General features: G+C 40.3%; 1 protein-coding gene across 1 annotated transcript; it reads left to right on the top strand.

Moving 5' to 3' along the window:
• The first annotated feature begins 16,949 nt into the window (after positions 1-16,949).
• On the top strand, positions 16,950-20,001 carry LOC145423807 (uncharacterized). Its single transcript, XM_080296662.1, has 4 exons — positions 16,950-17,212; positions 17,637-17,810; positions 18,308-18,387; positions 19,168-20,001. The coding sequence occupies exons 1-4, from the start codon at positions 17,145-17,147 to the stop codon at positions 19,272-19,274; spliced, it is 429 nt and encodes a 142-aa protein (XP_080152788.1). The 5' UTR covers positions 16,950-17,144; the 3' UTR covers positions 19,275-20,001.
• The last annotated feature ends 5,515 nt before the right edge of the window (positions 20,002-25,516 follow it).

Below are 25,516 nucleotides of genomic sequence, written 5' to 3'. Positions count from 1 at the left end.
TTGTACTACATAAACACCATTGACTAAACTTGAATCCCCTTTCTCTGCGCCTTTTTACTCGCAGTTATTCTCTACATGCCTCGGTCTCTCTCTCTTCCACACACACACACGTTCAGTCATACACAGATACACAGACATGTTCATGCTCGGCCTGTGCGGTGTTCATGGAGAGAAAGAGAGACAGACACCGAGAGTGTGTGGATGTGTGTGGGTAGATTTAGAAGTGGGGATCAATGAGAAATGTAGAAATCAATGCACTTAGCAGTGGGAAATCAATGGGGCCTAATCGGGATGCCAATGGCACAAGTCAAAACAATTAAGAAGGAAGAAAAATGTTTAACAACCCCTCAGCCCCGCCCCACCCCGATGCTTACACAGAGGCTGAGGAGAGATGGAGGGAGCGGAGGGAAGAGAGAAGAAGAAAGGGCTGAAGCAATACAAGGGATGTTGAGAATGTCAAGAGGAGGATCACAGCGATGTTTGGATGTGCTCGTGGATCAACAGAATTAAATGTGTTTACCTTGTGAACTGCGGGGAAAAGTTGCAGGTTTGATTTTACATCGCTTCATCTTTCAGCTCACTTTAAAGCCTTTTCTGCTTACAATGAAGATCAACGAGGCGAAAAAGAACCAAAATAAAGACATAATTAGAAGAATTTTGTCTTATTTTTAATTATGGAAAAAAAAACATTCAGCTAAGTGTACCAACAGGAATTAAATCTTTTGTTTTTATTCAGGAGAATCGAGCCATCATCAATCTGTTTGTAACAAACTGTGGTGGGAGCAGCTAAGCAACATAACCCAGACGCTGTTCTCGTCAGGCATTTACGGCTCTTTCAGGAGGATATTTGGATATCTCAGGACCAGATGGGAGAATGCATCTCATTCATAAATTAACCCAAACTCACGAATGAGACCGTAATATACTTTGAAGAGGAACTCACTTTCCTGTTCTGCAGAAGTTCATCATGTACAAAATAAGAGACATTTAAATAGTTGGAGAACATTTTTCTCTGATATTTCCTGTACCTGCCCGGTTATTGAAGTCACTGCAATGAGCAAAACACTAAACCTCCTTATTAAGCCTTTCAAAAATGCAACTGTGGGCTCTTTTACAAAAGCTACTGTCAGTCGAGCTACAATTAAACCTGGATAAGGAGAGGCGAACCCTTATCAAAAACAGGAGGTGCTGCCAGGTATAGTTTGTTATTGTGTAGTTGACAGTACTCCACCTTCGGTCCCTAAATGCCAGCTTTCATGACCAGGGTTCAATCCACTAAAAGCACAGTTTTCACTTGCAATGCACTGCCCTCTTAACATCCGGCTGTGCTAGCTGTGGACAGAGTGTTGCACCGTGTCGCTTCACAGAGCTGAGCCTAATGCGGCCCAATGGATGCAAAACCATCCATCTCGTGCTATTTTGTGTGAACCTTTCCAAGTCCGTGATGTAGGAAAAGCCCTGTTTGCTGAGCCTCTGTCTGTGCCAGGAAATGTTTAAATGTTGAAGGAGGCCCATTTAGAAAAGTCCATGTCTGTCTATTATTGAGCTGAGGTGTATCTGCTGATGATATTACCACAAATTAAATAGAAAAATGAACAAATTAAAGTTTCACTTTAACCTTACTCCTTGTGCACGGTCCTTCCAACCACAGCACCTGCATTACTTTTTAAACTGGGAATTGGCTGAATGGCAACACGCTAATGAAAATGTAGGAGGTTCAAGGTCATAATTTGTTTAAACCAGGACACAATTTCTCTAGTTTTCTGTGGTTTTACACCACCACATTATATTGATACTCAAATCAAACAATTAACCTATGATTGAAGTGCAGGCGTTCAGCTTTATTCATCAGGTTTTCCACAAATTTGGCACCAAATGTTTAGGAACTGCAGCCATTTTTATACATAGCTTCCTATTTTTAGAGGCTCAAATTTAAGTGAACAAACTCACATGATTTCAAATGTAAACACTGTTTCACGCCACAGTCTACTGTAACATTCATGATTTTAAATGGATTACAACCATCTTCTCTGTAAAAACGTAACCCGACAAAAGCTTTACAGTCACTTTTCAAGTCTTTGAGACGTGAAAGATTTTGGGAGAAGTATCACTTGAATGCACAGATACAGATGAAAGGATGTGAAAGTATTGGCAAACACAGAGCAGGTAGAGAGGGGTGAGATGACTCCTACAACTTGTGAAGTCTATCAATAAAAAAATATTTCAGTCTTCACAAAAAATAAATAAAAAAAATTGATTGATGGAGATGATACCACAACATGACACAAATACACCCAGTAGCACACTGAAAAAGAGAGCAAAAGAGTGTGGATAGGTGGAAGAACCAGAGCCACAGAGAGACTCTATCTGAAGGCATGGTAAGGCTGCATGCTGTAGGACTGCAGCTGCATTGGTTTGGCGTGCACGGTATGTGGAGGTGGTAGTGGGGTTGATCTGGGGCCAATCAATAACGGCAGGCTCTCTTACGACCCCCGAGTTCCTCCTGGCTTGGCTGGCAGGCTGGAAATCAATGGGCCGGGCCAATAACTCAGGATGGTGTGTGGATTAGTGAACTGTCAACTAATCAGAGAGTTACTGAATCTGACACCACAGCTATTAACCTATCGATATGACACTTGGCACTGACACACACTCGCACACATGGAGATATATGTATTGATGAACACGCAGAGAAACACGTATGTGAATGCCCGAAGGTGGCTTGCACGCGTCTGTACACCAGCACATACGTGGAACACACTATCATACGCATTTTCTTGTAGATTTACAGTAAACAACATGTACGCTCATGGATTCTGGGACACTGCGAGTGCTCATGTGTGTGTTCTTAGCGGTTACTTTGCTGCACAAATAAACATGAATGAAGATGTATTAGCCTTTGCCTATAGCACCCCTCTAAAGCTTTACATCATGCAACAGGCAATAAATATTTTACAAGAAGCAATGTTGCTATAACACATATAAATGCTTATCAATAATACTAGTGTAAACAATTCATCATGCAGGCATCCATATGGACATATGTAATAAATAAATAAAGGACAGTATAATTATTTTTCCTTAGTTTCTCTTGAAATAGTAAGAAAGTTTTCTCTGACAGTTTATAACTGTTAACAGATATTTTAGGCTTTCATTATTTTCTACCACACACAGTGTCAAAGACAGTTTTTTCTACTCTTGGATAGAAACAGTAGAAAAAACTCTGAATATCCTAATATGGTCACCCGAGGAACCCAAACTCAGTAATATAAGTCTAGGAACAGCGGTACCAGCACATGCTATTCTACCATTGTGTCTATGAGGAGCAGCCAATCAGAAGAAAGTTGGCTTTAAAACATAAACAAAAACTCTGGAAATGATCATGCAAGGCCCCATTTAAGCACTTACATTGCACAAAAGTGCCAAAAAAGGGGGACAGCAATAAAGTGTTATCAAAAAATCTCTAAAAAGAAGCGATTACTTTTATCCATTTTGACTTAAATGTGCTAAATGCACATTTTCAAACTTTAAACAGCGTGTCATCACCCTGAACCATCTGAATCAAAAGCTATTTTTTTCAAAGTAATGGGCACTTAAATTTTAAAATATATGACTGAATGCAAACTTTTACATAAAAAAAAAAAAAAACGTAGGTCTTCACAGGTGCTCAGTGTATGCACATTTAGACGAGTCCATATGTCCATACATAGTTAAACTCATCCCAAACTTTTGCGAGCAGGTCTGGAGTCACTGTTGTTGTTGTGCTACCTACAGACAACCACATGAAGCTCACAAATCCCCTCTTTCTAACAGTATATGTTTCAATCATTACCGGTGAGAACATCTGGATTTTAAGCACTAACTGGATTTTGATACAACCAATATTTTTAAACTTGAAATAGTAATATTTACAATTCAAAAACTCTGCAGCTTCCAGAAAGTTCATCTTAAGAGACGTCTGCTGGCTCTAGAAGCAAATAAAAATAAACCAAATAAAATTAACTTCTAAGGTAATAACAAAATATATCCATCTACCTCTAAATTGGACCCTTTTTTGCTTTCAGAATGACCTTAACTATTCCTGACACGAATTCAACAAAGTGCTACAAACATTCTTCTGAGATTCTGCTCCATGCTGACATGATAGCATCACACAGCTGCTGCAGATTTAAAGAACACATTCATGGTGCGAATCTCCAATTCCACCAAATCCCAAAGGTGCTCTCTTACATTGAGATCTGGTGTCTATGGAGGCCATTTAAGAACAGCAAACTCACTGTCGTGTTCATGAAAATATGGGGTTATCCTGGCAGGTTATGCTGCTAGAAACAGCCATCAGAAGATGGGTAGATACACTGGGTACACTGCGGTCATAAAGAGATGAACATGGACTGCAACAATACTGAGGTGTTTAAATGATAATTACAGTTGGTACTAAGGGGTGAGGGGACCAAAGTATCCCAATAAAATATCTCTTATATCATTAAACCACCAGCAGCCTGAACTGTTGATACGAGGCTGGATGGATTGATGCTATGCTAAATTCTAACCCTACTGTCTGAATGCTGCAGCAGAAATCAAGACCCATTAGACCCATCCTGTTCTTTGCTGACACGGCAGCCAGTGTGGCTTTCTGCTTCTGTACTCCATCTGCGTCATCGTTTAATGTGGTGTGCATTCAGAGATGCTTTTGTGCATACCTTGGTTGTAACAAAATGAAAAAGTGTGTTACTGTTGCCTTCCTATGTGCTCTGACCTCTAACACCAACAAGGCATTTCCCCCCCAGAGACCTAATGCTCACTGGATATTTTCTCTTTTTCAGACTGCAAGCCATAAAGATGGCCATGTGGACATATCCCAGTAGATCATCAGCTTCTGAAATACTCGGAGCAGCCCATCTGGCACCCTAACGCCCAGGACAGGTCACTGATCTATCGCAGGGTAACAAGGACGGACAAATAACCATTCACACTCACAGTCACACCTATGGGCAAATTAGAATCACCAGTTTACCTATCCACCGAATCACTTAATTCATAAAAAGAAAATAAATCAAATACAACTGATCTCTTTTTCAGGAACTCTCTTGGAACATACATATAAAATACACACAATAAAAATCCTACAGTCATGGTTAATTTAAGGCTAATTTAAAAACAGCCATCATTCAGTTTTATTACATGTACTGTGTGGGCGCTGAGGCTTTGACCCTTGACCTCCAGGGAAGTGACGCTATGAATGTTGCTGAACCAGAAATTTGACACATGTGTTACATCCACTGCACCTCTGGATATCTCTTTGGCGTGTCTAAGGTCTGCTTCCTGCATACTAAATTGTTTATTAAGATCAATTTACCCCAACCTGCAGGAAAAAAAATTCTCAGAAAGTGTCCCTGTGTGTGGGTCCTTTTAAAGACCTCTTTCAACTTACACTTCCACAGACCAAAGACCTAAATCCTAAAAACCTCTGTCAGTGTATAAAGGTGAGTAATCTCCATTATTCAAGTAAAAATAACAGGAAAAAACAGGGTAAGCTGGCTTTGCTGAGGGAGAACTCTCCTTTTATCCACAATTTTTATCCAAATTCCTCTGTGCATCTTTTAATATGCACACTCTGATCTTTTCATATTCTCATGTCCCTCTCGTGTGGAAGTAAAGGCTTATTTTGTGTCAAGGGTGCTGGTTCATTTTACATTATTCCCTTCTTTTCTTCCGCCCTTTCTTACTTTTTTGTGGAAAGGGGGGAGCAAAAGGAGATTATTTTGGGGGGTAATTCCATTGAAATCGCTCTGAAATAACTTGACTTGGCATGTGCCTATACAAGGCTCCACAAAAGGCTCCGGGAACACTATTCAGTAATGGGCTAAAGCAAGAGAAGAACCAGGACAAAAAGCCTGTGTGTGTGTGTGTGTGTGTGTGTGTGTGTGTGTGTGTGTGTGTGTGTGTGTGTGTGTGTGTGTGTGTGTTACAAGAGCAGCTGAAATGAGGGAGAAGAGAGAGAACAAAATCACCTGAGAAAAAAATAAGACAGCTTGCAAGAGGGAAAAAGTGCTGAACAGAAAGAAGAAGAGGCAACAGCAGTTTTAATATCCTTGAAAATTATTTGATAAATGTAAAAATTTAAATCCCAAATTAATATTAAAAATTGTCCAGGTTACACATTAGATTAATTATAATAGGGTTCTGGTTTAATTTAAGGGTTTTAGTTTCTGCGTAAAGACCCTGCTCCAGTTAAACCATATATTGAGCAATTTTTCATGTTTAAGCATGGCAAGTGTATTTCCCAGGAGATCTGGATAAAACCGAGAAAACAAAACAGACGCAATAACCACACAAGTAACAAGGAGGGGGGAAAAAGCAAGAAATGAACAAAAAAAAGAAAAAAAGGAGTGGTTGAAGGGCTCCGAAATCAGAGGATTGGTTGGGGGCAGGCTGGAACCGCACTGCTGTCTAACGATAAGAGCCGCAGAAAGAAAGAGAGAGCGAGTCTGGGGCTAAAAGAAAGAGGAATAGAGGCAGGTTACAGCATTACAGCCACCAAGAGAAAGGCAAGGGCGGAGGTGGATGAGGAGGGGGCACGGGGAGGGGTGAGAGTGGGCCTCCCACACACTCCGGATTAGGAAACATATGCAGTGGAGTAGCGAGGGATTAAAGGGTGAATGAGAGCTGGAAGAAGGGAAAGAATGCTTTTTGGGGAGGAAAGGAGGGGTGAAGGGGAGGGATGGAAACACAAGTGCTCGGCCAGGCGTATTTCCACCCTGCTTTTATCCTACATCCCCTCGTCTACCACCCCCCCTCCGCCTCCTCCCACCTACTCACCTTCATCTTTGAACCTCTGGGATGACGAGATTGGTGTGCAAGAACTTGGAGAGAGACATGGAAGGAGGCAGCTTACTGGCACCATCCTTTGGGTGTAGTTATTCTCTGCAAATACCATGAGCACTTTAGATGTCATTAATTTATAAAAACTTTATTCCATTTATTAATCTCAAAAGATTAATAAAAAGGTCCAAACACTTGATCAAGAGATCTGCCGTTCTTTTTGCATTTAAGATTTCAAGTTTAGAAACACACTTGAAAAGCACATTTCCTCAAAATTATTTTGGTTTCCCAGTTTTGGGCATTTCGGCTGTAGAGAGATGTGGGCCCGCTCTTGATTATAATGGACCTAGATGACACTCACTTTGTGCTGTTCAAATCATCGAAAAACGCATTTGAAAATCTCAGAGTCCCCTAACCAGGTAACTCAAAGAAAAAAAAAATCCACAAATCTTATTGCGAGAGGAGTTTCATGCTGGAATTATTACTTTTTCTACTGAACTACACCCACCCAGGCAGAGTGGAAATAGGTAACATTACAGCTGTGCTGAGGGGGGTGCAATACACGTTTAGATGCTGCCACAATGTCATGAACACAAGCCTCTCGCGGTGCGTATTCACACTTCCTCCAGTGCAGTGACACAGTGAGCAGGTGCACAAAAAACTGCCCAAAAGGGTGTTGGATTACTTTGAGTAACCAGGTCATCGTTTCAGGAAGGGGACACCTATCCTCAGTTTTTTTACGGTGTATTTTTTGGTACTTTGAGTACCACATGGAAGATGCCATGAAGCCCCACTACACTGAAGAGAAAGCATTCGACTCTGCAGCCAGCATCTTCAAAACAGCGCAGCTCGAACCTATACAGTGTAGATGGATAAGTAACACTACGTAACTATTAACTAAAATATGTATTATTGTGGGGTGAACTTTCCCTCCGCAGACTGTTTTCCTACCATATTAAATATTTGATTTTTGTAGAAAATAACACAAAAACATGTTAAAAAATGTATGCACCAGACTCAAGGTAAATAAGGATAAATTATTTACATTACTCTTACTATAGTGACATATTCAATCTGTTTGTGCAGCATGTTAGAAGAAACATGATGTAAAATGGACACAGCGCACTTCTAAAAGAAAGATAAGTTTTAAATTTACTTTTAGAGATGACTAAAACGTAAATTCTAGGAATTTATTGACATCTCTGTAAATTTGACCATGTACTCGACTATGTGCAACTTGCTGCAAGTGCAGTATCTACAAGCCTGTGTGTGCTGTATTTGTGTGTGTGTGTGTTCATTTGGGGGGGGGGGGGGGGGGGGTCACATGAGTCAAGGTCAGGTGATAATTTGCCAGAAAGCTGCAGTGAGATGCGGGGATGGAGGGACGGTGGAGCAGAAGGACAGGAGGAGAAAGTAAAAGAAAAATGAAATGATGGTGAAGGAAGAGGAAAAGCTGCAGCTGCAACTATCCACCAATCTGTCATTGTTTTTCTTTAACCAGCTTCCCTCTACTTGTCCTTTGCTTTGTCTCTAATTTGTCATCCTTTCTCAGTTCATCTACTTCTTGTCTCAATATCACGCCTCTCGGCTCCGAATGAGAAAATCCAAGTTTAAGATGCGGACAGGATTTCGTACTCGGACACAAACTAACACGAAATAACATTTTTCTCATCTTCAAATCACAAATATCTTCAAATTTGTTAACCTCTCATCCACGGCCATCTGCGACAATCACACACAGACGCAGACACACTTCAATTTTTATGTTCACCATTTGGCAATAATTCACATGTTTCTCTCCTTATCGTCCACCCTCCCTTTCTACTCTCACACTTACACCCATACACACACAGACACACACACTCCTGATCCAGGGAGGTCAACCTTTGGTGGATGAGGTCAGGTGTCTGGGATGAAGTTGACCTTTGACCTTCAGGGTGCAATCGCCTGCTTCCATCCTAACCAGCTGGACAAAGAGCCAGCCATATAATTCTGTTATGTGTGTGTGTGTGTAGTGCTGTATGCTGTATCTATATTTTTTCTATGTGATTGGATTATTTGTCTGCGCTTTAATGCTTCCTCTCATGTTTCCGTGCATCCATTACTGAAGAATTGGATTTACCTCCTGAGTTTCAAGCGACCGGGGTCTCACCGGTTGTTACCGTCGCTGAATAACAAAACAATATTGATCGGGTCGGGGTCGTCCATTGACGAAGCCCGACTGAAGCGTTTTCCACAAACACTCATCACTTCCTGTCTTCGTCCCTATTTGGGGTTAATATCTCATTAACGGCTATTATCTCCACGCCAGTCGCCAAGGAAACAGGCATCAGGACAGGAGCTGACATTTCCCCGCAGGATCACACAGGCAGCGACCAGATTATTGGAAATCAATCCGAGGGAGTTACTGTTTCCCTGACCTCCCATGCTTCAGTTGCAGTATTTATTGAGGAACACTGATCAAATGACGACTATTATGAGGTTCACACAGATGTCAATAAACACAATGATGAGAGTCAATATGCAATGACTGTGATGATGGCTGAGGTTCATAAATCAGACATTACCCAGAATACTGTGTGACATCAGGAGAAAGCAGCTTGTTATCTGGATTTTAGATTTAACTGTTTACTTCAAGCTGATTGCAAGAATTTCTCATACAGTATAAGAGACACAAATATTTATTGATGTTATCAGTCAATATGAAATTAATTAATTTTAAACCTTCCACAGAGATGACAGGGAAACCAGAGGGTGGAAGAAGAGGGGGCGTCTGTATGTGAGGGGCTTTTCTTTCTTATCAGTCACTGGGCAGTCCTGATCCTTATTTTCCACGGAGCAATGAGGAAATATTATTTAACAGCCTGCAGTCACAGCTCAGCGACACTTCACTGCCACCATATTTTCATACTTTCTCAGTTCCTTCACAAATATTTCACGTGTTTATCTGCATTTAACCATCAGTAGACCTACATTATGTACAATACAGTCACAATATGAAATTCCTCATAGGGACATTAGACAATTTGCTTTTTCTTTTTTTTTTGGAGCATGCCTTCTTAATAATTTGACTTATTTGATAATTGTTGTGTTTAAACCTGCTACTGGCATGGTTCAGTATGGCTGGAACCACCATGTTTTTCACAAGTGAACATAAAAATACGATTTGGCTTTTAAAAAAGCTTTAAAAGGCCTCGTGAAGCCTTAACATCAGGCTATTAGCCACAATAAAACCGGGACTATTTCAAGTGCCGTGAGGCTAAAGGAAGGATTTAGCCTGCACCAATAAACCACCTAATTATGCCAAGTCTTCTCCTCACACCGAGTGTGTTTGGGCAGGTAGGTAACAGAGAGACTGACACTAATGTTTTGGTGTAAACTTTAAAATTTCGGGGAAATTTTCCAGTAAATTTACCTGATAAACAGGTGGCTGGAAAGCTAAGGGCTAATTTAAATATCAATGCGCAGAATACTCACCTGTGTGTCCGCGACGCTGTTCCTACAGGCGGAGGGATATCTTCTAAGCGTTGCAACTCCACGTCTCCCAGTTCGTTTGTATACCTCTTCATAATTTACTGTATTTTCTAAAGGAAAAACAGTCGCTTAAACCTCCACGTGACACTTGTCTATATTTTAAAACGAGCCGGCTCCTCTGGTGCTGGCAGCGGCTGATGAGCTGCAGTAACGGTGGAGTGGCTAGCTGACCTTTGACCCGGGGGTCAGAGCGGCTGCGGCTCTGGGGCCCGCAGTGACAGACGCTCCCTGCAAATTGATGAAAAAGGCAATAGCTTTTATAATAAAAATAAAGAACCGCCAGCACCACATAATCACATAATGGCTCCTGCGCCCTTATTGATGTTTTAAACAGGTTTCCTGTAAGTAAGAGTTTATCAAGAGTCTCTCAGGATGTCTTGGATTTCCAGATTTGTCTGCACAATTTATGCAAACAGCTGTTTTACGATTCAAGCGCGGTTACTTTTTTTTTCTTCCATAAATAAAATCTATAAACACCAAATAAATAATATTCTTTTTCTCCAGTTTGTCAATATAGCCCAATTAAGGCCTTCACTTATCAGGAACCAGACAACCGAATGTCGAGTTTAAATGTTTATTTCGATATTATTCTTTATTAAAAAAATAAAAATAATAGTAAATGTTCAGAATTTGGAGTGGGAATTATAAAGGTTGTGTTTGGTGCCAGGGGGATGTGTGGCCCTCCAGATATAAAATTGTTATTATTCATCAATTTAAATGAAAGTGTCGCAGTGTAGATGGAAAATCGATCGATGACAAATGGACATTAAAAAAGTCTGGGCGATTTCAAAGAGGATTAAAAACAACAATCAGATCAGTTACTATATATCTTTAACTTTGTTTGCAAAGCCATATCCAAATGCATAATATTTGAATACATTTCAATTAAGCAAAGAAAAAATGACGATCATAAAATGAGACACGCCTGTCTGGTTGTTTTGTAGAACGACATTTGATTTATTTTTAAAATCATTTAGTCAAGATTTTAATTTCGTTTTCTTACACTTATCTGCTTTAAATAAAAAATTATTTATTCTAAAAATATTTCTCTAATTTAGACTTTTTGTTTTTCAGTGAGAAATATTTAACCTCGCTTCCGTTCTTCCGGTGAACCTGGCAGGCCATTTACATCCAATGCATAAAACAGACTTTAGCGAAATCTAAGGAAATAAGTGCAGACTAAATAAATATTGTGTGCAGCATTAATATCCTGGATTTATCGTCACAGATTATGGCCTTCTTCTCTTTTTCTGTTGAGTGAAGCTTATTTGCATATAAGCAAATACTTCGGAATTTTGCGCACAAGATTGAGCGTCTTCTTTTCGTTTCAACTCGACAAAGTAGCGCACAAATTGCCCCAAACAAACATAATAGCTATTTTAAATTTCCATTTTTAGGTAAATTTGAATAAAAATAGGCCTTTTTTAAAAAAAGAAAACGAAATGGTTGAACGTCATTTTTTGTTTAATATATCAAAAGACAGCAACACGTGCAATAATTACACTAAAAGTGCAGCTTCTGTTTTCCATCAGGTCACAATCACATTTGTCACATTTATTGTTAAAAAGAGACTCCAGCAGATATTCAATAATCAGCTGTCTGTGTTGGAAACATCAAATTAAAAATGTGACTGTGTGATAACCCAGTTATGCCGTTTTTGTAGGTTATTATATTTACTTTTTATTAAAAATATACCTTAAGTGATCTGGGTGTGGGTAAAATACGAATAAGTTAAAGTGGGGCTTTAAAAAAGTTTTATATCACATTATATCTGAGGTAACTACTCATACAATCAAGTAGCAACTGATATAATAATTTGGATTTGGACTGAAATTAATTTTGAGGCATAGTTTAAAAATATGTTTTTTTGGGGAAAAGTTTTTTGGTGAAGTGTGTGTGCAGACGTGCAAACGTGCATGGCGATGAAATAATTACAGCCTGGGCAATATATTGATCGGCGTTTGTGGCTGTATTAGCGGGACCAGCGTTGCATGCAGCGCGCGTCCTCGTGCAAGGGTTTTAAATGCAGCAGATTTTTGGGAGTGTGCGTATGTGTTTGGGTGGGTGGGTGGGTGGGTGGGGGGGGACGGGACGTGTGTGTTTACAATGCGACTCGAGATCAGGGTGAAAATCCCACTGACCTCTGTGTGTGTGTGTGTGTGTGTGTGTGTGTGTGTGTGTGTGTGTGTGTGTGTGTGTGTGTGTGTGTGTGTGTGTGTGTGTCACACCCCTGACCGATAGGATTTCCATTAATTTATCTGCAGCCTCGGAGTTTTTAGAGGAAAGCCAAACGCGTGTCAGGGAGTCTGTCAGGATGAGCCAGAGGAGAGTGAGGAGGGAGAAAACGGGCTTTTGTTTGGTGTCAATTGCTGCCACGTGTGGGCACGTGTGCGTGGGTGTGTTTGAAAGAGATAGAGAAAGAAAAGTCTGGATCATAAAACACACTGATATGGGAGCTCATAGCCTATAGAAAACACACCATAAAGCGCTTCCTCTTTATTCTAGAGCCACCAAAGAAAGGGGACGTCAGTTTCCTCTTCTTGTGACCCTTCTCGTGTCTCTGGCCTGGTGGGGTGTTTGCTCTCAGAGCACCCTCCCCCTCTTTTTAATTGATTTACCGTAATTAACTCAGTGTGTTTATCGATTTCCCGAACACAGCCTCGAGATGGTCAACCTCATTATTTCCACGTTAACCCCGAATAATCCCGAATAAATACTCAGCGCATTCAATAACAATTAGACTCAGGCAGCACTAAATAATCCAGTTTCCTCTGGGTGACCCGTTTACCTTTCAGGCCGGGTGCTGAGACGAGGACAGAATACTTTACTCTGGAGCTGTAAGTTGGTAGAATCGAGAACCACCTTCAAAAAAATTCTTTCCTTTTGAAAGATCAACAGAGTGAAAAATGTTGGAAAAAGAAAAACCAGAAAATGCGTTCTGACATCACCTGAAGCCTCGAGGTGACCCGCACCTGCTTATACTGCAATGTCCTTCTCCTTTACCATTTGAGCAATTAACCAGATTTAATCCCGTTTCACAGCAGCTCAGCCAATTAAAAGGCATGCGGTGCACATCAGTCACTTTGACTCTGGGCAGTGTGTGAAATGTCTAGCTGTAACATCCCTCTGTCAGGTTCAGTGGCTTTGTAAGAGGGGAGGAGGAGGAGGTCAAACTAGCCTGCGGGTAGCAGTTCAACCGGCACTCAGCATCGACTTCTGCCTCCCTCCACCTCCTTAATGTTTCATCCTATAACCAGCAGATATATATTTTATGGATAATGTTGAAGGCTTCACCATCATGCCATCATTTTCTTTATACATTGGAAGTATTAAGTTCTACGTCTGGAAGCAAAGTGACTGAATATGAGCATGCGCTTTTTCATGCATGTTTGCAGGACTTGCTCTTTAAATATATTAAAATTAAAGCAACCTCAGAAATCAAGTGTTATATGTCCTACAGATTGTATTTATGTGTGTCTCATATATTAATTAAATATATTGAGTTAAAAATCAGCATTTACTGGGAAATGTTGCTTCAGGTGAATAAACATATAAACAGTGTATTTCATTTATAAGTTTGATTATAAGACTTCAGTTATTTTACATATTGTTTTGGCCAGTGGTGTCAGAAGAAAAAAGAAAAAAGTGGAGAATGAAACGGTCTAAATTGGAGGCACGTGGATAGTGAACAGTGAATACCAATTCTGTGTAAAACATTTTTAAGAACAGACAAAGCAGCATTAAACAGAAAACATAAGGTCTTGGGGGGGCAGAAAGAGAAAGGAGGCAAAAACTTGACAAAAACAGTACAAAACAGAGCAGGACAGAAGAGAAAAGAGTGTAAGTGAAGAGGAGATAATAGAGTAGAATAGAAGGGGCTGGGAAGGACAGGAAACAGAAAGAGAGTTGGGGAGGGAAGGAGGGAGGTGGGTGATGGTGTTGGTCACAGGGGGTTAAAAGAAGGAGGCGTCTAAAGCTTGTGAATTAAACGCTGTGAGGCCCAGTGTCCTCGGCACGTGCACCAGGCCTCGAGAATAAAAAGAGCTCTGGCCCATCTGGCTTTTCTGGGAGGCGAAGAAAGGGGAAAGAGGGAGAGGCCGAGAGACATAGAAAGAAAGCAGGTAAGAGAGAGAGAATGATAGAGATAGAGAAGGGGCTTCTGCGCTGCTCAATACACAGGATAGTGTGTTAATAGTTTTAAGTCACTAATGGCATAAATGTTAAACGCAATGAGATGTCAGGTGCTTTGAAGTTAAAGGGTTGATGTTGGTGTCAGAGGCGAGCAGGTGAGGAAAACAAGAGAGCAAATGGGCGTCGAGGAGAGCAAAAATGTTCAGAAAGAAAAGAAAAAAACATATAAGAGTAAAAAAAATTGAGTAAAAGATTTCTATTTGTGGAAACCATTCAGGCATATTTTTACTGTGGTGTCAAACTAAGTGTGTGTGTATTCAGAAACTGTCGATAAGACATACTCACCTTTAATCCATACGTGTCCTTCAGAGGGTTTTTCTATAACTTCACAGTCTCTCTCTCTGTCTCTCTCTCTCTCTGACACACACACACACACCAACCAACACACACATCCTGTACCTCTCCTTCACTCAGCATCTTAGCTGTTTCCATGGCGACTGGAGTTGAGACTGCAACCAGCAAAGGGTGGGGCGGGGGGCACGTGCGTTTTTATGTGTGCTCTTGAGTGTGTGTTTGTGTGTGTGTGTACAGCAGCAGCAGGTGATGAGGCTCAGCTCATGGCAGACAGTGCTTCAGCATCTGGGAAAGTGATTTCTCTCCCATCTAATAAAAGTTATATTAAGGTCATAGAGAAAGAAAAAGAAACACACATTGTAACCATCATTAAAGCAGAAAACAGACCTCACAGCTGGAAAAAAAAGAAATAAAGAAATGACCTGGACAGAAGGTAGAGGCAAAGTCAGCAAAGGTGAAACAAGCTACTTTCCCCCTCTCATCCTGCTTTTCCAACACTCAAGGCAAATCCTAAATTTTACTCATTTTAATTGAAACTATTTAAGATACAAAATAAACATGTCCTGTAAATGTTAAGTTGTGCACTGACTCAATGAAATTATGAAAGAAGTCATCCAAAGGCCCCTGACAAAGTTTTGTGATATGGGGCATTATAAATGAAACCGACTTGAGTAGAAGGATCATACATGGGCAAATGTTACAGTTCAGCCTGCGATGTCCTAAAAAGAAAACAACAAAACACCAAAAATCAACAACAGGCAGAATCAAGCTGAGGAATCTCAAGCCAGGTCACTACAGTGAGTCTGTGCTGCTGTTTAATGCACTGTTCACCACTGACCTATACAGCAAACTGCTGCATGCTGGGGTGTTTCCTAATTTAAGTGTTGACTTGTTATACTAATAATACTTTCACTGTAATCACGTTCATGATTCAGTGTGGCCCTATAAGTCACTGTGGCCCTCCCCCTTGTACACATTCTGTGAAGGGGACCCTGTGTAAATATGTCCCAATTTCTTTGTGGTGGAATTATTTTGAGAGAATGTTGTAATTCTTAGTGGGTCTTGTACTTTTCTTAAATAATTCCTGGGTGGTTTTAATGCGTTTGCAAGATCCAGCAGCTCAGTAGGAAGTGAAGTGAGAGGAGTAACGTGAGGCAGAGGGCCACAGCTGCAGAGCTACGTTACAGCCCTGACCCCTCTGCCATCAGGGTTCACCCAACGCTGAAAAGGCCTTTATCACTGCAGACGTTTAACCTAACAGCTAGAAAAATAGAACTGTTACTAATAATATTAACAGTGTCCTTTAGATTGTGCAACAAGAAATTCAGCCACCACTAATTTACTCTTAATAGCTCCACTTACGGTGTTATTTAAAATATCATTGTAAAATAGGCCCAAGTGCAACAAACACTTTCTGCCGGTGACCTTGGGGAACACAGCACGAGAGCAGCCAAGCAGTGTTTAAATTAAATCGTAATGATCTGTGAATACAGCGATAATTAACAAGGGTACAGTGATGGAAATAAGGACGCACAAACCAGTTCATATTCTCATGCAGTAGTAACCAGTGTCACAAGTTTATTTATGTCGCTTAAGACAAATGAACTAAAGAATATTTACACATTCATCCTGCTAACATCAAGGCTAGTGCTCGTTTTCATTAGACAGCAGCAATTAAAATCCAGCAAATTATATCTAAGGTGGATCAATGTACACTGAAAATGTGACTAAATAAAGAAACATTTTGCAGACTCGATGCTTGGAGGCTTGTCAGCATCTTTTGGGGCTGAGGGTTAAGTACCTGAGGGTTAAGTACCTTAACCCTCAGCCTAGACCTCAACGCAGTCAAAATATGTGATTTTTGGCTTTTGAAATTTCTTCTACCAAGTCCTGGAAGTCAGGAGTCACATAAAATAATTTTCATTATCAATATAAAATACATCAAAACTATTTTTCCCCAGCATGTATGTTTTTGGTTAAAATTCGGGAACTGTCTGTTGTAACACAAGAAATTTCCAAAACTGCAAGTCTGCATAAAGATTACTTAAGTCACATCAAATGTGAGACCATTTCTGCCTTCTGCCCCGAGGCCATCAAAGTTTCAAAACGTTCACTCTCTCCTCCCACTACCCTTTCACTGGGCAGAAACTTCCCGTCATGAGCGCTTCGACACCAACAAGGAAGTATTGTTCGAGAAAACTTAACAAAACACGAAACTTCAACAAGTCTCAACAGAAACTTCACAGAAACAAACAAACAAAAAACTGCGTTAAAAGATCTAGAGTCGAAAATAATCGGACCACATGGAGGACGCGGAGATCTTAGTCAGGGAGGAAGGAGCTCCAAGGTTCGCCCAGCTTTGCAACCTGAGGTCTGTAAACACGTTTATGCGGGTTGTCTGTCGGTTCGTTTGAAGAGATTTGTTTAGAGCTACTTGGTGAGCTTACCTCCAGATAAACTGTGGCTCCACATAATCACTGGCTTTTGACAAAAACGCAACATTTTCTTAAAAACTTTTGGAAATTGTTTCATGTGCAGTCCTTCAAAATTAAAAGCACCACGACCAATAATAATACGAATACTCAGAATCAGAATACTTTATTAATCCCGAAGGAAATTATAGGTTACAGCAGGCAGCACGCTAATGGCGCATGCGCACTTACAAAGGAACGTATGACCAAACTTAAACAACACTAATACTACTACTACTATACTACTAATAATAATCAGATTGCGCTGATTGTGTTCAAAAATCAGTGGTGAAAGCTGATTGTTTTTTTTCCATCTACCTGTAGGCCGTTGTTTAGACGGCTGGAGGGCTTCGAGCGCCACCGTGTGCTCAGATGGCTGAACTGCTGCCCTCCTCCACCTGACTTCAGAGTTCCCAACGCCGCCAGATCGCCTGACGACTCATTCAACTGGTTCTTGCGGATCTTCTTCCTTCTCGTACTCAGCTTGAGTTTAATAAAGTAAATTGATTTTGTAACTATTCACTAGGGCAGGGAGACACGAGGGCCTCACAAAAAACCCCAAAACAACAACAACAACAGAAAAACAAACAAACAAACAAACATATATTTTCCAAAATTATTTGGAGGGTAGACTAAAATGAAAGGAAATTATGAAAGAAACAGATACACATCCTCCAGATCAGTGATCAGTCAGTCTGACATATTATAAATGAATCAACTAGTTATTTTGTGACATATTTGCAGAACTGAACAATAGTTGATCAAATTGATACACATTCTTTGGAACTACTCTCATCAGTTAAGTCACTGATCATTCAGTTTGCTTATTTTAATCTACAGTAAAGTATAATTTCACAGAATAAATCACTCACAGAGGGAAACTTAATTTGCAGGATGTAGTCAATCTTGAATTATGATGTGTTATACTTACCTGTACTTGCCTATATTTACCTACTAAGTGTATCTGATTTCTTTCTGCCTTCTGCCCTAAACAGGATATTATATGAATATTCCATGATACATAACCTGTTTTATCTGCTTTACTGGAGTGGAGTCACGGTGCCAGTGATGCTCGGTGAGTAATGGTTAAACCTGGATTCATATTCATTCCTTGCCTCGAAGTTTTCTTACATGCACACATGGCAAACATCAGCAGTGGCGCTGAAATGTGCTGGAAATCAGTCACACATGTAGTCGTCCAAGCTGCACGGGGACTGTTTGATAACCCTGCAGTGGTAGTGCAGGGTATGGGAGGAGAAGGGGCTGAGGGTCCGCAGTGCTGAGAGATTGGCTTTGCACGGACGCCTTGTGACTTTAAGATCCTATTTGGTCCACTGGCTTAAAATCTAAAAAAAGGAAATCTCACTACTAAGGTGCTTTTGACCAGATAAGTCAAGCTGGATCTGAATTTGTATTCTGAACCACAGCTTGGCAACATTGTCACTCGAGCATCCGTCGTTGTATTTAACTGACTTTAGGGCCGAGAAGTGGCACGCACACAGCTTGGACACAGTATCATAAAACCAGGTGTATGATCTTATCAAATGCAAGATTTCAAAAATGAATTCAGCCTTCTGTTCTTGTTGAAAATCTGAGACGACTAGTGTGACGTTTGTTGTTCTGTGCCACCATTCTGCATAATATGTTTATATAAAAATTATGAAGTGCAGCTTGAAAATTTCCTCAATAATTATGGAAAAATGTAGGAATTTATTTAGGAATGAATTCCAAAGTTTTTTGTTTTAATGCAGAGGTTTTGTATTTGATTTCATGGCTCTGTATGGACACAGTTTGGCTCAGTTTTACGTTTGCTGGCGTGCTGATGTCTGATTCTGTCTTTTTGTGTACACTGTAGTTGCTGTGGCTCCTTGCATCGTGAAAAATAAAATGAAGAAGACAGAATTCACGCCGCCGAGGAAGGAGGAAGTGAAAACAATCTCTGGTCTCATCCAGCAGGTGTAATTAAAGACTGAGTAACTCTAAACACGAGGCTCGCTAGGTCATGAAAACAGGACTAGAGCGGGTTAATATGTGACAGTGCTAAAAGCTGTCGCACTTCTTCTTTTAGGGAATGGCAGAAACATAAACTCAAAACTGATAACAGCTTGGAATGTGCACTTCCAGATTCACAGGGTAGGAACATGAGCTGTTAAAAAATAAAAAATCCACCCAAAATAATTGTCTAACCTTTTTTAATATAATGGATTTAAGGAGAATTGTTAAAGTGTTAAACTTGAATGAAATGAAGATGATGCATGCATAAGAAAAAAAAACTTTGAACAACACCAGATAAAAAGTGCAAAGATAACAATTAAATAACTCTCCAAACGTGGTGATTAAATTCCCTCTGCAGCAGCATTTTAACGTGAGCCAAAGGAGCCGTGAACGTACGAGGAGAAACGTGATGAAAATAAAAATCTCACGTCAGGCCTGTATTTCTGTTTTATTGAGAAATTTCGATTTTTAATGTAAAGCTGCTTATGTTGTTCTTAATGTACGCTGAGCCACATCAGCTATATCAGTTTAAACAACATATGTGTGTTGGCTGATTTATGGGTGTGCTGTTACACTAAAAAAAAAAGGTGTGTGTGGGGGTTATTTTAATCTAGATTCACACTCCTGCTGGACTGAGCCAATCTTTTTCATTTAAGTTGATTTTTCTAAAAAAAATAAAGTGCACCTGAACCGAGCCGATGTGCTACAGCTTCATATATTGTTGCGGCGACAAAACAAGCGCGCGCGGGCCGAGGAAGAAGACAGACACCGATGGAGGGGGAGAGAAAGAGACAGCGACCGCATACAACACCATTCATTATTAACACACCCAATATAGCTGGACTGGACACCTCCGTCTCCCCCTCCCTTCCTATTAACACAAACACACATACATACAACCGCAGAACGTGAGCCCTCCAGGACCCACACCCTGACCCTGCGACCTAGGCGCCATGGCAACCCTCTGACCCATCCCTCTGTTGCTGTGGTAACAACCTTGGAGCATGTCTGACCATTGCCTCCCCTCCACCCCAAAACATCCAACACACACACATATATACTCGCACACACGCTCTCCCTATAGCCCTACAGCCGCCCCCTCCTCCTGCTCCACGCCGAGCCGAGGCAAACCGATCGATATTCTATCACACAGAACAGTGGAGCGAGAGAGAGGAGGCCACGGGCCAGCCAGATTACTGGGAGGAGGGAGAGGGACGGGGGGAGGATGGAGGGGTTAGTGGTTGACAAAAAGAGAGCCCTGTGTGTATGTGTGTCAGAGTCAGAGGAAACGAAAAAGGGTTTTAGGGAAGGTAGGAGATGTGTGTATTGGGGACGTGTGCAAAAAGGGATTTTAGCGTGTGGGTGTAATCGGGTAGGAGATTGAGAGATGGTGTGTGCGTGTGTGGTTTGGAAGAAAGAGGTAGAGAGAGAGAGTGTGTGTGTGTGCGCGTGTGTTGGGTTGAGAGAATAAGTGGGTAGAAGATTGAGAGAGGGTGTGTGTGTATGCCAGAGGAAAGGCGTTTCAGTGTGGCTGTTATGGGGGATAAGAAAGGGATGTGTGTGTGTGTGTGTGTGTCGTAATGAGTGGAGCTGCACTGCTATAAGGCATCTCCTCTCTTTTATATTCTAACAGATGTTTGTTAGTGTATTCCTGGTTGTGTGTGTGTCTGTATGAATAGAATACTTTCATTCAAGTGTCACACACCTGAGGGTGCTCAGCCCTCATGGGTTTCTAAGACTTTACTCACATAAAGAGGCAGGAGGAGATAAAGAGAAAGCAAACACAACGCACAATATCCATACCCATGTTTTAAATTTTACTACATGGCACTTTTATATTTGAGTATTTTACAAAATCTGAGCTGAAGTCAAATGCCGTGTGTGGAAAGAATTAATCGCCGTGCATCTGTTATCGGTTTAATATGAATATTTGAAAATGGGTGGTGCAGCGTTTGGCATTGTTGCCACACAGCAAGACGGTTTGGCTCCAAAACCTCCTGGTCAGCTTGGTGTTCTGGTGTCTCTGTGTGTTTTTCATCCACAGTGGTGAATCTAGACTGGCTGTAGGCGTGAATGTCAGAGTGTATGGCCATCTATCTCTCTCTGGTCACCTGTCCAGGGTGCTTCATGCCTTTTGCTCTTTGTCACCTTGGAGAGGGTCCAGCCTCCCTAAAACCTAAAGTTAGATAAACCATTAAAAAACGGGTGGATATCTGTGCGTTGTGTTGCATTGGTATATATTCAAGAGAGCAAACTAACCAGCTAGAATGTAGCCTTTAGGAATATTGGGCTACTTTGTACATCAGTAGGAGAATGATTCACCAGCCCAGTACTCACACATTTCCAGGATGCCAAATATCATCATCTTGTTTCAGTACAGATGTTATAAATGTCCATCGGATGGTATCACAGACGGTTTTGACTGATGACATGTTGGTTTTTTCCATCACTTTTCTAGACATAACTATATTTGCATTAAAACATGAGGTGCTAAGTTATCAGCTAACCCTAACAATCTGGTTAATAATCTGATCTCCATAACAATATCAACTGATTAGTGTCAACTGCTAGAAAAACAAAAATAAATAATACTTACCAAAACTGAAGCACAAGCATCTTAGATGCTCTGAATCACACAATAGGCAATAATTCTGTTTTTTTAGATGCTAAAAAATGTCCAAAAAACACTGATAGCACAAATATGGTGACGAGGTTCAGTTCAGTGACTCAAGTTAGGGGAACTTATGCCTAGCCGACACAGAGTGGTTCCAGCTTACTGAATGGTGAGACTGTTAATGCCCCTAACTCGAGTATTATTTATACGTTTAAAAAAATATCGCTGTTTTTGGGTTTTTTTATGGCTGTAAAGTTGGGCTTTTTAACATGGAAGTATAGGGACCGGTGCTTTTGGAGTGAGCCTCAAGTGGCCACTACAGGAACTGCAGTTTTTGGACCTGACATACTGGCTTCATTTTCTGTGCTGGAAGTTTCTGTTTGGCTACAGAACCCCCCTGTTGCAAGGTTAAATTACAAAAAAAGGGGCATCTGAAATGATGGATGAGTATGCACTGTGTCGCAAAGATATCTACTGAAGTTAGCATGCTATGCAGCTAGCACCAACCCCTACCCTTGTGTGTAGAACAGTTCCATTTCTAAGAAACTAACTACCGCTGTTTTGTCAAAGCTGCTTGAGTCACACAGATACATGCAAGGCATCTTTCCTTTTTTGCTCCATGACAACTATGCAATTGGTATTACACCCTCACCTACACAGCTCTCCACAGGACAGAGATGGGACTGACACTTTTCTGGATTTATAAGAGTTTGGAAACTCAGGAAGAATTTTGAGCAAAGGCTTGAGTACAGTAATGATCATGATAGAGACACTTCAGATCAAAGATGGGATTTTTATTTCTTCACTGTATATATAATCTTTTTTCATTATCTACACCGGGTAACTTTAAAGGTTTGCAGAGCTGGCAGTGAAACGTGATGCAGTGTACAGTATTGATTTGATCAGTCCTTTATTGCAAAACAGGAAACTTTATGTCAGTATTATCTAGGATGAAGACCAGCTGCTTAGCAGAGACAAAACTTATTACATGTTAATATCACTCATATGTCGGTGATAAATCATAAAAATTGTATCATTTCAAGGAGTAAACAGGTGATAAACTGTAGCTAGAGAGCATCAGGGCTATAACGTATCAGGTTGGATGAAAATCCTCAGAGGAAGAAGCAGAAAACAAACTAACAAAAGAGGTGACCTATATCCTTGGGTTACAAGAGGGTGTGTGTCAAGTGGGCAGGAGCACTCATTTGCTCTGTGAGCCTTGTAATAATATTCATGAAACACGAACACCATTGCACTCAGTCACTGTGTGTGTGTGTGTGTGTGTACAGACACAGATATATATACACACACACATAAGAGACTCATCTGTTCACAAGTACACAAGCAGCATAACACGCAGTCAGAAGCTGTTTTCTGTGCTCTCTAAATAACCACTGCTGCAATCAGTGTACAAATCAACCTATTTCAATGGGACAGACGAAGAAAGGCTCATTAAAGAGGTAGATGACGACCAAACCTTTAACCTAAACAGTGTGGTTATTTAAAAAAAATTATAATAAAGTGTAAATAAGTGCAAATAAAAAACCAAAAAGGATGTTCAAGTGTTCATTACTTAAAGGTGTTTATTCCTGAGTAAGAATTAACAACCTGATTGTTTTTCGTAGTTATCCTTGTTATATAAATGAACATATTAAGAATCTCCTGCATTACAATATTTAGATTCTCAGTGAAAGGTAAAACTAGTGTGTGCCATTATTTGGCATTTCCCTGCTAACAGCTGATTTTCCTGCTACTCAGCCCCAAGCTAAATTAAATTACTGCCAGATTAGACATTGCTAAGCTCCTGGTATTATGCATATTAAACGTTTTGACTTGTGGTTCTGTTGAGTTTTACTGCAAAGATTTCTTTAGGTCTTCATTCCTGTAGCAGCATGTCTTTGTGGAAGGTATTCCTTCAGCTGAGATATCTGAAGGATATTATAAAATTAGCCTCTACAAAAGCTAAAACTTCCAGGGTCAGCATTTTAGCGCTGCGTGTGCTTCTGTTAACGTTTGATACTTATTTTTAACTCACTGCAGCACCAAATTAGTTCAACTTTAATTCCTATCTTTTCCAAATATTGTGTCATGGTAGTATTTTTTCAAGAATTGTGTTGATAGATTTAGTTAATTTAGAAGGTTTTAAAGTATTTTTAAACCCAGGACTTAGCTTTTAATCCTACTTAATTGAAGACCACATTAATTTATTTATACATTTATGTATATATATATTTGACCTTTTAGCTGTTATTGGATAGAGAAAGTGTAGATAGACAGGAAAGTGGGGAAGACATGCAGCAAAGGGCCATGATTCAGAACTACTGGGCCTACTGCTCTCTGGCCATAAGGCATATGGTCGACTGCTCACCCACTGAGGTGACCTGGGGATAATATTTTAAGGAACAGCAATCTTAAACTGGGTCTCTGGGTCATGCACCTACAATTTTGATGTCAGAAATAACCAGTAATTTTATAGAAGTTTACAACTGGCTAACATTTTCACTTATTTAAACAGTTCTGTGTATATTAAAAACAAGACGATATTAGGAAAATAATTTGTTTATGCAACAGATACTATCAGCAGTATATTACATCTAACTTCCATTCGCCAGTTCTGACATCTTTTGTTAGTTTTAATGTTACTTAAACAGGCAATATTAAACCACTGACACATAATAACATTACCTCATTGCAGTGAGTAAAGCTGTTATGTTGAAAGCTGGAGTAATGTCCAGCATTTGGATATAAGCTATCATACCTTTTTTCTGCTTTAATAATATGATGATGTGACTGTTAGATGATCGGGTCAGTGCTTCTCCAAAGTAGGACGCATTGTAGGGTGTTTTCAATGTGCAACAGTAGTACCCACCAAGTTATCCAAGGAAGTGCAACAGGTGAGCTGAAGACAGGGTCACGTGTCGCCTCGCTGGCTGTCCTTTGTGGTCTGAAGTGTTTGCAAACACTGCTGAAAAAGCTTCAGACCGACTACAAGAAGAGGCTGTCTGAACACAGCGCAGCTTCGTGTGTGCAGTGAACAACCAAACATACAGCTAGTATGATATTTGCATTAAAATTTAAACGTTCTTAACAGACTGAATTATCAGGAATGTTGTGGCTGCTAGGATATAACCAAGTTATCAGATTACTGCAATGCTATGTAAAATCATCCATGTATTTATCACTTTAGCTGATGAATATGAAACATACTTGTTGAATCTGTAAATAGCACTTTGAAGCATTTAAAAGAAAGATTCAATTAGTTTCTCTTATGGAGCTTTTTGGTCATCTAACACAATCTTCATCGCCCATGTTGAGCCAATATGACAGCAAGTCATTCTCACCACTGGCAGCTGTCTTGAAATGTCTCTGTTATCAAAATTATTTTTAATTTCAGCAGCCACGTGGACATAAAACCTTTCTTGACTATGAAGTTTCTTCAGCTCCTTCAGTCCTGCATTCTTCATTGTCTACAAACTGCATTCATAACATTTTTCCCAAATTCTGTGCACTAAACAGCATGCAGTATACAGATATGCAATTTCCCATGAGCCAGTGAGAAGCTAAAGTTCAAACAGATTACTTGACACTCCCGCCA

This window comes from Astatotilapia calliptera, chromosome 22, assembly GCF_964374335.1.
Source record: "Astatotilapia calliptera chromosome 22, fAstCal68.1, whole genome shotgun sequence".
Lineage (NCBI taxonomy): Eukaryota > Metazoa > Chordata > Actinopteri > Cichliformes > Cichlidae > Astatotilapia > Astatotilapia calliptera.
This window is presented reverse-complemented; position numbering and strand designations above follow the sequence as displayed.

Bases quoted from the DNA above. Each gene is read 5' to 3' on its own strand.
- LOC145423807 (XM_080296662.1), top strand. From the start codon at position 17,145: ATGGAGGACGCGGAGATCTTAGTCAGGGAGGAAGGAGCTCCAAGGTTC. The intron at 17,213-17,636 runs GTCTGTAAACAC...ATCTACCTGTAG, and splicing joins GCCCAGCTTTGCAACCTGAG to GCCGTTGTTTAGACGGCTGG. The intron at 18,388-19,167 runs GTGAGTAATGGT...TGTACACTGTAG, and splicing joins CACGGTGCCAGTGATGCTCG to TTGCTGTGGCTCCTTGCATC.